This window comes from Psittacula echo, assembly GCF_963264785.1.
Source record: "Psittacula echo genome assembly, chromosome: 1".
In the NCBI taxonomy this organism is placed as follows: Eukaryota; Metazoa; Chordata; class Aves; order Psittaciformes; family Psittacidae; genus Psittacula; species Psittacula echo.
This window is the reverse complement of record NC_137735.1, coordinates 149,060,006-149,073,766: the sequence shown is the minus strand read 5'-3', so window position 1 is coordinate 149,073,766 and position 13,761 is coordinate 149,060,006. Positions and strand designations below refer to the sequence as shown.

Sequence of the window (13,761 nt, the reverse complement as noted above, 5' to 3'; positions counted from 1 at the left end):
CCTTGAGATTGATCTGTCTCAGACTGTATTTTCCACCTGACTGAACTATCCATGTCTCTGAACAGATCCAGTTTGCTGACCAAAAGCAGGAATTCAACAAGCGCCCGACGAAGATCGGCCGCCGCTCGCTGTCCCGCTCCATCTCACAGAGCTCCACAGACAGTTACAGCTCAGGTGAGTGATGTTGGCTTTGGTGACACCACCTCTGCAGGCTGCAGGGCTTGTCCTGCCTCTTGCTCCAGGATGAACCACAGCTGCTGTGTAGTTAGTAATGTCAAAGGGAAGGCGTGGAATGAGGCTTGTTGCTTTTATTCCTCATCTTCATGTGTAGTTGGGTAGAAAATTGAGTTACTCCGGTGCTCTAAACTCTTCTGACATCTCCTTATAACCCTCAAGTGCAGTTGCTGCTGCTTTTCCTCCTCTCTTCCCCTTCCTTTTCCTTCCAGGCACAGCAAAACAGTTTTTCCATTGTCTTTATGCTTCCATGTTATCTTCCCTTCCCATTCTTGAATAAACCCACATGGATCCCACACAGATTTAGCCTTAAACTCACCCGTTGCACATGAAATTGGAGTCTTTGGAAGAGCAGCAGTGACATTTCATGGCCACACGTTTGTCCTGCTACATGAAGAACATGCTAGATGAGGACCAACAAGCTTCTCACATTTTCAGGTTTAGAAGAGCAAAGGTGGGCAAGCCGTGGCTATTGGGTCTTGTCTGCTCCTGGCAGAGGCAGGTGCTCGTCTCCAGGAGATACAACTGCTGGAGGTTGTGATCTGATCCTGGGCACAGGAACAGTGAAAGGCACATGCACAGCCTGATGTCTTCACCATGGTTCCTGTGGAACAAGTGGCTGTTCTTTGTCTCCTTTCCCAGCTTTTGGGTTGCTTCTTCTTCTTTCACGCTGCCTTGCATGCTTGAAGGAACCTCCAGAGGCTTAGAAGAACCCCCCAAGGTTGATGAAAACATGGGTACCCCCTGCAGTGGCTGCATTCCCACCCAAAGGGCTTTTCGGAGAAACATCCTTTCCATAGAGACATCATTATGGGCTTTGTATGCACTTTGTAATCCACTTGGCTTATGTTTGTAATGTCATCTTGGGTAGCCTGATTCAAGCTGGAGTTCATGGTTAGACTTCTCTAACAAAGTCTGGGATTGATATAACATTCCTGGAGGTTTTCCAGCTCCATCTGATATCTGATCAGCAGGACATGGTTTATGACTGTCATGTTTGAAGACTGATTAGCCTGGCTCATGTCATCATGTTGGCTCCTAATTTACAGCTGGAAGAACTTGGAGCAACTTGGGGGAATTCTCCACCCATTACACTTCACATCTCCCATTAAAGCATCAGCAATTGCAATTAATTAGCTCCTAAAAGTATTATCTCTCCCTCCTAATGAAGCTGCTAGGCTGGCAGTCAGGATGGAAGACCTCCGGTCCCACAGCAGTTGTAGGATGGGTAGATGAATCCCATTAGTACCTCTTGGCATGGATATTTGTCATTCTCCTTTCAGGGCTGAGCAGTAGCTCAGTCAGAACAACACATTAAGCCCTCCTGGGATGGGAAAAGGTTGGAAAAGAAGAAGGAAGAGTAGAGAGATGATAATGGAGGGGAAGAAACATTTAGATTGGAAAAAAACACATCATCCAGCCCAACCGCTCCCCATCACTGCCAAGGCCACCACTAACCCATGGCACTGAGGGCCTCGTCTCCACGGTGTGTGAACACTTGCAGGGATGGTGACTCCAGCACTGCCCTGGGCAGCCTGTTCCAATGCCTGAGCACCCTTTGGGGAAGGAATTGTTCCTCAGCTCCATCTAAACCTGCCCTGGTGCAGCTTGAGGCCGTTTCCTCTTGTCCCATCCCTTGTTCCTTGGGAGCAGAGCCCAGCCCCCTCCTGGCTCCATGCTCCTGTCAGGCAGTTGTAGGGAGCGATAAGGTCCCCCCTGAGCCTTCTCTTCTCCAGACTCAGCCTTCTGAGCCTTCCCTCCTGAGCCTTCTCTTCTCCCTTATCTCTAACCTAAATCTCCCATGTTTAAGTTTGAATCTTAGATCAGTCGTTCAAGATCTGTGGTTTTAAAGAAGCCTCTGCACACATCAGCTGTCTTTAAGGAAACAATTTTCTTGTAACTAATTCATCCTTTCTTCTGGAGTCCTTGATAGACAAGAGCTTGGTATTATACAAGGTGCTCTTTTGTCCTTAAGCCAGGCTCCTGGTCCTTCCAAAGCTGCTGTGGGGCTCTGAACCCAAACTGAGTGTGCAGTTGGACTTGCAGGGTTGGACTTGCCCGCGCTGGTGAGGATGGAGTCTCTGGAGAGGAATTCTTGCAATGTCTTATTCTCCTCCCTGAGCAGATTATGATGTGAGCAGGTCCCTTGGAGCCTGGCACACCGACAGCACCAGCGCTAAGCTGTCGTTCCTTGGGATCATTCCAGTGCTTCTTGCAAGCCAGAAGAGAAAGTAATCGGCTTGGTGGGTGCTGTGGGAATGATAAACCCATGGCCATGCTGGGGGAAGGGTTAACTCCTTGGTTTGGGGTTCTCTGGTGTGAAAATGCCACCAGAGCCATTGAAATGCTGGGTAGAGGTGATCTGCCTCTACTCCAGGTTCTCTTGGTATCAGATCTGAGGTCTGTATGCCCCTGGAGAGCTGTAGCTCTTTGGGAGTGCTGGTGGGTGGTTGATAGGATCATGGGTCCTATCCATGGGTCTGTGCCATTTTTCCCATGTTCACCCTTCCTGTTAATTCCTTTGGCACAGAATTGGGGTAGAAAGTTGGGAATCTCTACTGACAAATCCCTTGGGTGTTTGGTGTCGATCATTCCCTCTTGGAGACTGCCTGGGAATGGAGCTAGCTCATACATGGAGCAGCTCAAGGCCGATAGCTGTTGAGTTTGACTCTGCAATGTTTCCTAGGTAAAGATTCAACCATTTATTTCCTGGTGTTATGGAAGAAGGAGAACTCATCAACATCTGCACCTCACTTGGTAGTGGTGTGTAATATTGGCTACCTCCAGTGATAGTTCTGCTCTACAAAGGTGGTCCTCTTCTGCTGTGACAAATTGATGCCAGGTTTCTCATATTCATAGAATCATAGAACCATAGAAGAGTTAGGGTTGGAAAGGACCTTAAGATCATCTAGTTCCAACCCCCCTGCCATGGGCAGAGACACCTGTTTGAAAGTACCACATGAGACAGAAGGTAAAGACTTGGAGTAAAACTTCAGGGCAGTTTCAGGAGGAATGAGGGATGATTGTGTGGATGAGGCTTTGAGTTGGGGTGGAAAATCCAAGGGGGGCTGGATAGAGCTGTCTGTAGATGTGCAGAGATGTTGGTTGGAAGGAATGACCATGGTCATCCGTGTCCACTCAGAGCAGGACATTGCCAGCACAGCGTCCGCTGAGCCATGGATCTCCCTAACCAGTTCCTGAAGTCCTCCAAGGATGGAGCCACCACCTCCCCAGGCAACCTGTGCCAATGTGTTGTCCTCCTGATGAAGAAGTTTCTTCCCGCCATCCCATGTGAGCCTCCAAAGCAGCAACTTGTGGCCATTGCCCTTATTGAGGAGTGTTGAAATTGAGCAAATCCAGGAACTGGGAATGCCACCATGCTTTGGAAGTACTCAGAACATGAATAGGCATTTTTGATGGCTATCTTAAAGCTGTAAAGGCTTTACATTTGGGAAGGGAGATGGGAGAAGGCCACAGAAGAGCTGCAAAGCATGAGGAGATGAGCCTGTGGAGGACATGGGCAGTGCTCAATCTAATTACCTCTGGTGTGGTGTTGAACTAGAGGTAGATGAGAGTAAAGAACTTGCTACAGGTAAAAGCTGACTGTGGAGATACATTCATTGTAAGGAGAAAGGGAGATCCCAGCTGAGGATGGAGGGAGCTGCCATGTGCACATGGAGAAGCACATCCAGGGATGCATTCAGTAGATCTCTGTGTCCTTCCACTGCTTTAGGGAATGCTGTGTTCTGTTGCTGACCTCCTTTTCCTCCTCCAGCTGCCTCCTACACAGACAGCTCTGATGATGAGACCTCCCCCCGAGACAAGCAGCAGAAGAACTCCAAAGGCAGCAGTGATTTCTGTGTGAAGAACATCAAGCAGGCGGAATTTGGGCGCCGGGAGATTGAAATTGCTGAGCAAGGTAAAGGGGGCACATTCCTCAAGCTCCACCTTGTCCTACACTGTCCTGTATGGGGCTTCTCCTTGCCCCATATCCTCTTCTTGTGAGGATCAGTGTATTGGTGATTCCTTGACACCATCCTGTTGAAGATGGGAAACTTCTAAGGGATTTTGTGGGATGGGAAGGGGTTGCAGGGTTATGTCCTGTAGCTCCAACCAACCAATTCCTAAAGGACACCTTATAGTCAAATACATGTTGTTAAAATCAGTAGAGAAGATGAAACCCATCACGTAGATTTCATTTAGCATCATAGTGTCCAGAAATCCATAGTAAACGCAGTGCATGTTGAGGAAGTTGGGCAGCAAGAAATTATGCTGAGTCTTTATTGTCTGCTCATCCCTCTTCCCATCCCACTGATGGACTTCCTTCTTTGTTTTCCCTTTCAGAAATGCCTGCACTGATGGCTTTAAGGAAGAGAGCTCAGGGAGAGAAGCCACTGTCTGGTGCGAAGATCGTGGGCTGCACACACATTACAGCACAGACGGCTGTAAGAGCCCATCCATGAACTCCAGACAGGGATTTTCCACTGCTCCTTCTCCAAAATAGACCCTAAGTGGTTCACAGGGAGATGGGGTCTCTGAGTCCAGTCACTTACACCAAGTAAAAGAGGATGGTCAATTATGTGAATGTTTCTAAGCCTAAGCTTAAAGGTGATGTAAAGCATGTTCAGCCTGCAGAAGAGAAGGCTCCTGAAGGGAGAGACTTTAGAGCAGCTCCAAATGCCTAAAGGGGCTACAGGAAACCTGGAGAGGGGCTTTGGACAAGGGCCTGTAGGGACAGGCCAAGGGGAATGGCTTTAACCTGCCAGAGGGGAGACTGAGATGAGCTCTTAGGCAGAAGCTCTTCCCTGTGAGGGTGCTGAGGCGCTGGCACAGGGTGCCCAGAGAAGCTGTGGCTGCCCCATCCCTGGCAGTGTTCAAGGCCAGGTTGGAGACAGGGGCTTGGAGCAACCTGCTCTAGTGGAAGGTGTCCCTGCCGGTGGCAGGGGTTGGAACTGGATGATCTGTTCCAACCCAAACCATTCCATGATTCTGTATATCTATAGGCATTGTTGGAGTAGTGATAACTAAGGAAATCGAATTACCTGTATCCTATAAGCAAGAAGAAGTTGTGGTCCATGATCAGTGCATTTACACAGTTCAAGAGCTGTGGTTTCTCTTGAAATGTGGGACAGGAGTGCTTCCCCCTGACTAGATCTGGAGGTTTGCTGATTGAAATCTACGTAAATATATACTTATATTTCCTCACGCACATATATATGCTGCATAGAGAATATACTTTGAATTCTGACTTACTTCAGGCACTTAAAACTGTAAAAAAAAAGGGAAGTAATGGCAAAAATGTTTTCTGTGAAACTTCAACAACCCTGATGCTTCTTAAACCAAACTTTAGATACCCCTCAGGAGCTCTCCTCTAAATATCAGATAGAAATCCCAGTTGTGTGTTGCTGTGTGCACTATATATTGCTCTTTACATTGTTCTTTCTGGTTATTTTTGTTTAAATCCAGGTCCTGATGGAGACTCTTGGCGCATTGGGTGCTCAGTGCCGGTGGGCTGCCTGCAACATCTACTCTACCCTCAATGAAGTGGCTGCTGCCCTTGCTGAGAGCGGTAGGAAACATCTCCTATTTGAGTCCTTCTGGGTTTGAAAGAATTTCTTCCTGTCTCATCATATTTAGTCCATTTATCAGTGCTTGAATTCTTTTTCCCTTCATTTTAATTGATTTTGAATAAAGCTATAGGGGGTAGAAAGCTCAAGATCAGTCCTTCCAGATGGTCCTTTCAGACCACCCTGATCTGGAAATCTTAGAATGACTTTTCTCTGGAGCATGAGTATACATAGTACAAATGATGCTGATGCATGTTATCTGCTGAATGTGCTACATAAACCTGGGAGTTCTGCTAAGAGAAACAAAGCTCAATTTGATTTCAGTTCTATCCATTTGAGTCATAACTTCGGCTAAAGAGAGAATTTTGGGGGGATATAATACACAAAATAAGCTGTCCCTGTTCCTGCTCACCTCAGAGGTGCCTTAATTCAAATCCTGTTTTGCCTGGGTTAGGCCAGGGTTTTCACCTTAGAGTTGGAAACACAGAAGAAGCCAAAGCCACCGGCTTCCATGTCTTGCTCATTGAAGCTGAATAACAGTTGCTCATCAATTAGAATACATTAAAATTCATTTATGGTTAATGTGTCTGACAGGAAGATAAAACATCTAACTTGAAGTGAAAGCTTGAATTGCAAACAGATAGAATCCCAGACTGGGTTGGGTTGGAAAGGCTCTTAAAGCTCCTCCAGTTCCAACCCCCTGCCATGGACAGGGACACTTTCCACAAGAGCAGGTTGCTCCAAGCCCCTGTGTCCAACCTGGCCTTGAACACTGCCAGGGATGGGGCAGCCACAGCTTCTCTGGACAGCTGTTATCCTTGAGATCATGTTGTCCTCCTAGCTGGTGGCCAGAGCTTTTCCTTGGAGGAGAGGATTTAGGAAGGCTAAAGCTGGCTCTTCTCTGCTGCCTTCAGTGTGTGTCTCCGATGTGAAGGTAGATGTTGAAAAGTCAAGACTACAAGCAAGAACTGCAGTTTTGTCAGGAGCCTGGTTCCTCACATGTGGACATAGGGGTGAGCTGATCCCAAGGGACTGGCTAAGGCCGTGTTAGCACTCATCTTCTTCTCTGTGCCAGGGTTCCCTGTCTTTGCCTGGAAGGGAGAATCTGAAGATGACTTCTGGTGGTGCATCGATCGCTGTGTCAACGTTGAAGGATGGCAGCCCAACATGGTGAGACAAGGCCGGCTGTAAGATGCTTTGAACCATGGGTAGCTCTCATCTAAAGAAGAAGAGGAGGGTTTAGTGCTGGTCTAAATGTGAATCTAGACCTAACGTAGCAGTTCAGGCTTACATTCAAAGTGCTTTACAATTAGCTATGCATTGTCAGAGATTAACTTATCTCAGATGTAGAAGGTGGGTTCAACAACTGCTGCATGTGGATCTTGCTATCAAGCAAGGTTTTGTTGAACTACTTTATACATAAGCATAGCTGTGTTAGTGCAAAGCTTATCAGGTACCTGCTTTGCTTCCAGTTTACAACCGAACTCACTTTATCGAAAGCAACTCAAACTCAGTGTGCTCTGAAAAGGGCTCAAATCCTTTTCACCATATTCCATTCAATTCACAGCTTTGCTTGAGGTGATTTTCCTTAAGGTCTCTCTGAACAAAAATTGGATTTTGAGGTGATTTCTACACTTTAAGCCTGCTCTTACCATAGAAAAACAAAGCCTCAGGTACCCAACTCTGTATTTTGCTGCTTGATTCTGCCCTTGTTTCTAAGGAAAACAGGGAAAACTGAGTGGAGGAACCTGCAGCAGTCAAATGTGCTGCTTTCGTCGTGCTTCCTGACAGGTTTTGAGCCTTATGACCTACATTAGATGACAAGTACTCAAAGGTGGAAGAGAGGGGAGTATCTGTATGGTTTGTTTGCCAAAATCAGCTTGTTTGAAGTGGGTTTTCTGCCCCTTCCACTCTCCATCTGCTCATTTCCTCACTGAATGTCAAGAAATGCACCCCTAAGCTACAACTCTGAGCCTAGACACAATAGCAGCTTTCTTATTACTATTGAGGAGTGATTTCTCTTCAAAAATTACAGTAATTGAAGATGTCAGTGTACCAGAATACACATATTATACATTCACAGCATCTCTTCAGACCTCTTGATTCTGGGATGTGTCTTCAGCCATTAGTGTATTTTTGGACCTGCTTCTGGAGCACAGAAGATGGGGAGCACCAAAGACCTTGGATCTAACAGTTCCCAAAGATATGCACACTGGATTTTGGAGGTCCACATTGTTAGATTAAAAAATAGGATGTTGGACACTTGGTGAAGAGATGTGGAAAGGATCTTCTTCATATGGATCCTCAGAAGAGAGGAGCTGCAAACGTGGCCAGAGAAGCAAGAGGAAATCTGCCTCTCTGGTCCATTTGGTCTTCAAGGCTGAAGCACGATGGACCTACTCTGCTCTGTGTGCTGGTGGCAGCTCTACAGAGCATGGATCATATTTTTTGTCTCCTGTTGAGACAGAATTTGCCCAAATACCCTGGATCAAGGAGGTATGTTCCCAGGTTGTAGGACTGAGCCTGAGCTGGTGCTCCTGACAGTCCACATCCTTTCTATAAACCTGTATCTGATCTCTTTTCATAGAGCCATGGAATGATTTGAGTTGGAAGGGACCTTAAAGCTCCTCCAGTTCCAACCCCCTGCCACGGGCAGGGACACCTTCCACTAGAGCAGCTTGCTCTAAGCCCCTCTGTCCAACCTGACCTTGAACACTGCCAGGGATGGGGCAGCCACAGCTTCTCTGGGCACCCTGTGCCAGCGCCTCAGCACCCTCACTGTCTCTCCTCTTCTCTTCCCATCAACAAAGCACCAATGATTTCAGCATCACTGATGATTGTTATTGGCCATACAGTGCTTTGTAGATGTGAAAAGTAGTTTAGTAACATGTCTATCTCTGTCCAGCATGAAATAATTAATTAGGACTTTCATAAAGCATGGGGCAACTCAAGAGTACAAGTATCCACTGTACTCATTGATCCCAGGTGAAAGTAGCATAAAAATACATCTTAATTTCCAGGCTTCATCTTTAAGCTCAATAAAAAAGGACAATCTCTGTTTCTCCTTAAAAGAAAGCAAAATCGTAGAATCATAGAATGGTTTGGGTTGCAAGGGACCTTGAAGATCATCTGGTTGTTGTTCAGCAGCTTGCTGTAAGTCATATTGACTTAACACCGGGGTTTGACATACACCCAAAGAGACCTGTTGAGCATTGCTTTGCTGGACCCCACCAGTCCTGTGTCCAGGTAGGCACTATAAGGCAGGATGGAGCTGAGCTACACCCCATGCAGAGAAATAGGGATGTCTCACATTCCAGACCCCTGAATATTGGTGGGGCTTCTGTGTGATGCTAGTCCATGGGAACAGTTATCCACAAACACTGAAGAGTGTCCAGAAAAAGTCACCTTGGGTTTCCTGATGGGATTACAGACCTTCAGAGGAAGCAGATTCCTGTCTGTGTGAACAGAAATGGTTCAGAGTTGGGTTCCTTGGAATCAGAGTTTGGTTTCCTTGGCAGCATAAACTGATCTGGGACCACTGAGGGATTTTGATGCCACCTCCATCCCGGTCTTCCTGCATCTTCCTTGTGTTTCCACCACTTCATTTTCTGTACCAAGTTATTTTCAACCATGCTGCTGAGCTAATCCCAGCTAATTTTAATGAGCTTGGGTTTGGAAAGATCAACCATGTGGTGCTGGCCGTTGCTCCAACAGAGTTGGAAGAGGGACAGGATGAGACATTTGGTGGCAGCGGGGTCTTAGATGGGTTTAAGGAGGTTGTAAATGGCACCCTGGGGCACCAGTTGCTTTCATGGAAGAGCCAGAGATTTTCTGCTGGAGAAAACATCGCAGCCCTCCTGTGCTGTATGAAATTGGTGACTTGGAGAGAAAAACATTGAGAGAAACATCTACCAAGGAGATATGGAGACACCAAATCTGTCATAAGTCAGAACAATTCAGGGTGAGTACTGCTGTGGATACCTGCTGGTATTGGGTCAGAGGATGGTCCCATCTCCAAACAGAGATGTCCCTGCAGCCCTGGGGTGACAGGAGGATGTTTTTACATGTGTGTTGTCTCCAGCATGCTCTGCTCCCAGATGGAAGTGCCAAAATCAAGAGGGAGGTTGATGAACCACCGCCGGGAACATTGGTTTGCAGATGGTGCCTCTCAGGGTGGGTGTCAGGCAGCAGCACCCAGAGGCAGAGCAAAGCCCACGCCTGTAACTGCTGCTTTTCTGCACAAAATACTCTTTGCACTTCAAATAAGTGCTTTATCCCCAAGAAACTCTGCCTGAGAAGAATTGGAATGAAGGGGATTTGCCTTTGGCTGTTTGGGGCTGCTACATGAAGGTGACCTCCTATCCAGAACTGGTTCCTGCACTGATTTGGGCTGGGTTTTCTCATCTCCTGCCCTCCTAGGAAGGAGGAAACTGCCAACCCCTGAATTCTCTCTTGGAAAGAGGATTATGGGTCCTATTAAATGGGAATTAATGAAATGAAGACGTCCTGGGAGCCAGGCTGCTGAGCTCCTGCCCAGGAGAGCTGCTCAGCTCACTTAACCCTTCGCTGCCTGCGCTTCCCAACCTGTGAATGGGAGTGGATCTGGGGTTCCTGGAAACTCAGGGGTTGGGTCTGTGTGGAAGATGTGTGCTCTGCTCTGGTGGGACAGCACTTGTTCTCCAGACACTCGTGAAGGAGCAGCTGGAAACCACAGCATTTGCCTTCAGTGGAAAATCCTGCAATTTAGAGAGAAAAAGGTTGTAATGGTACAAAGCATTTCCATCCTTGCCCATGGATGCCAGTGTGGTGGCTCCATGAAGCCACCATGTCATGTCGTGAGGAATCATAGAATCCTGGACTGGTTTGTGTTGGAAGGGACCTTAAAGCTCCTCCAGTTCCAACCCCTGCCACGGGCAGGGACATCTCCCACTAGAGCAGGTTGCTCCAAGCCCCTGTGTCCAACCTGGCCTTGAACACTGCCAGGGATGGGGCAGCCACAGCTTCTCTGGGCACCCTGTGCCAGCGCCTCAGCACCCTCACAGGGAAGAACTTCTGCCTTATCTCCAACCTGAACTTCCCCTGTTTCAGTTTGAACCCATCACCCCTTGTCCTATCACTACAGTCCCTGGTGATGAGTCCCTCTCCAGCATCCAAAGCTCAGGAACATCATCTTTGTGCCTACAAAGGGGCTTCTACTGCAGGAGCATGGAGAGAGTATTAATCTTTCCTGGCTGGCTGCAGATGCTGGTGGGAAAGCTGCAGACATGGGCTGTAGAGGGTCCTGCTGAGCTCCACCACTGGCCAATGAGCAGGGATGCTTCTGCCCAGGTTTGACACTTGCATTTTAGGACACACACAACACACCAGTGGGTTAATAAGGGCTAGTGTGGAAGTCTTTGACGTTAGTGTAAGGGAATATGCAAAGAGGATGCTAATGATGATAGGGAACATGGAAAGGGGATGGTGATGATTCAATCAGATGTTTTTGAGTTGATGTAAGGATAATGGAAAGAGGAGCATGATTTTGATATGATCAAAGTCTTTGGTGGTGAAGGAGGGGATATGCAAAGAAGATGATAATGATGATGGGGAACATGCAAGTAGATGATGATGATGATTCAGACAGAAATCTTTGACGCTTGTGTAGGGAACATGCAAAGAGGATGATGTTGATGATGATGATAATATGGGGCAATGTGGTCTCAGCAAGCTCGGGTCCTTGGCACTTCACCAGCTGCTTGTTGAAATCTGCTCCCTCTTTTTTTGACTCTTAAGTTTAACAAGGGGTGTCATAATTCCCACCTGCTTGGGCCTCCTTTGACCATCTGGATGGGAGAAGGACCTAGGGAAACACATGTGTTTGAGATTTTTCCTTTCCTTGTGTCTTCTTTCTGAGACACCTCTTTATGGTACCCCAGTGGGTCTCTCAAGCATTCAGAGCTCAGCACCTTTCATGGGTACAGCTGTGTGTTGAGGTGCAGCAGGGAATGACCCAAATGATCCTCCTTCTCCATCCTTCTCTATCCTTCTCCATCCTTCTCCTTCGTCCTCTTCCTCCTCTTTCTCCATTCTTCTCCATCCTCCTCCTCCATTCTCTTCCTCCTCCATTCTCTTCCTCCTCCATTCTCTTCCTCCTCCATTCTCTTCCTCCTTCGTTCTCTTCCTCCTTCGTTCTCCTCTTCCTTCGTTCTCCTCCTCCTTCGTTCTCCTCCTCCTCCATTCTTCTCCATCTTCCTCCTTTCTCCATCTTCCTCCTCTTCCATTTTCCTACTCCTCCATTTTCCTCCTTCTCCACCCTTATCCTCCTCCATTCTTCTTCATTAGCAGCTATATTAGAAAAGCTGATGACTCTTCATGATTCAAAGGCTTTTCCACCCATGCTTTCTAGTTTTGATGTTTCTTCTGGTGTCATTATAAACCTTAAGTTCTGCTACGTTTGACCATTGCCTTTCCAGCACACCTTCAATGAAGCAGTGCTCCTGCTCGGAACAGTCAAGCAGAACAGTCTCACCTACACTGTCAGGATGTGGTACTTGAGATGCCAAACCAGGGGCTTGCTTAGGAATCATTTGAGTTTGTGATTTATCGCTTTTTGGTCCCAGCAGATCTTCCTGGATCTTTAGAGCAGTGACTTTGTGGTTACTTTGATTACAGATCTTGGATGATGGAGGAGATCTCACTCACTGGATTTACAAGAAATACCCCAACATGTTTAAGAAGATCAAGGGGATAGTAGAGGAGAGTGTGACCGGTGTCCACAGGTAATGGGACAGGCTGGACGCTGAGCGTGGAGATGTGTGGACCAAAGCATCTTCTGGCACTCATAACAAAAGATCTCTAAGCTCTAAGATGCCACAGATGAGTGTTGAACCTCATAAAACATGCTCTGTGGCTTTCCCTTAAGAGATGGTTTAACTCTCATATAGTGAAAGCAGGAGACTTGGAACTACTGCTCTGAATTCCAGATGAGGAGCAGAAGCATCTGCTGACCATTGCATGGGTGGAGAAAGTGCACAAGGCCTTGTTTTCCCAAGGGGCAATGGTTATCTCACCTCATTTTGCATGGAAAAAGGAAGGGGTGAGGGTGTTGAAAAGAAGGGCTCTGGAGAAGGTCAACAGCATCATCCTAAACTAAATGTATGGAAGAGAAGTGAGATTTGGGAAGAGGAAATGAGTCTCTAGTTGAGATGAGAGTCCGTGAAGGGAGAACCACAAATGACTGAGATCCATCCATCATGTGGCAGGAACAGAATTGTGATGGGAGAAGGAGCTGCTCAGAACAGGGAAATGGAATGTTTGGAGTAAGGAAGTGACCGATTCAGTTTTGCAGCCACAGGGGTCAAGAAAAGGACTTGGTCATATTTTTGATACTGGGAATTTTCCCAAGATAGGCAAAAGAGATGTGCAAAACCAAAGCAATGGTCAAAACTGCTCCCCATGTTCTTGTGCCAGGAGCAAGGTTGTTTCTGAGGTTGGTGGTATTGATACATGCGTGCTCCTTACCTCCAGGGGACAGACAACGTGATGACTGAGGCTCCCCAGATGGCACTGGAGGTGGTCCCTAGGGCCTGAGCAAGGGAGCATGTTCTCCTTCCCAAGGTCTGGAGCAGGGAGATGATGTTCAGGTTCTCTTTGTAGCCATAGTGTAGAGTTGAGATCCATTTCTAGTGGTTTTGCTTCTGCCAGGAGTTGAGTCTGCTCTCAGGAGCAGGAGGTCAGGTTGATGAGTTCCCACCCTGGGTACTTCTTGCTCTACAACTCAGTGATAACACTCCTGCTGCTGTTGAAACTGATGTTTTGCTGCAGGAGTTGGTCACAGCAGCTTCGCATTGCTGTGACGTTACCTTCCTGTGGCCACTCCTATTTATCATGAGCTGGAAGAGCTTGAGGAATTACAGGAGCTCTCATTTTATGTTATCTGAAACAGGATTTGGAAGTTTTGTCATGTTGAGGACATCAG

The 13,761-nt window shown here is 47.2% G+C and overlaps 1 protein-coding gene across 1 annotated transcript in view; it reads left to right on the top strand.

Annotated features, from left to right (window-relative positions):
- Nucleotides 1-13,761, top strand: part of AHCYL2 (adenosylhomocysteinase like 2) — a gene marked incomplete at its 5' end in the record, with an annotated part of 78,512 nt that overhangs the window by 50,262 nt on the left and 14,489 nt on the right. Inside the window, 6 exons of the mRNA XM_080636205.1 lie at nucleotides 66-174; nucleotides 4,010-4,153; nucleotides 4,579-4,679; nucleotides 5,701-5,803; nucleotides 6,877-6,971; nucleotides 12,456-12,562. Of these exons, the coding sequence (XP_080492331.1) occupies nucleotides 66-174; nucleotides 4,010-4,153; nucleotides 4,579-4,679; nucleotides 5,701-5,803; nucleotides 6,877-6,971; nucleotides 12,456-12,562 (659 nt within the window). The remainder of the gene's footprint in view (nucleotides 1-65; nucleotides 175-4,009; nucleotides 4,154-4,578; nucleotides 4,680-5,700; nucleotides 5,804-6,876; nucleotides 6,972-12,455; nucleotides 12,563-13,761) is intronic.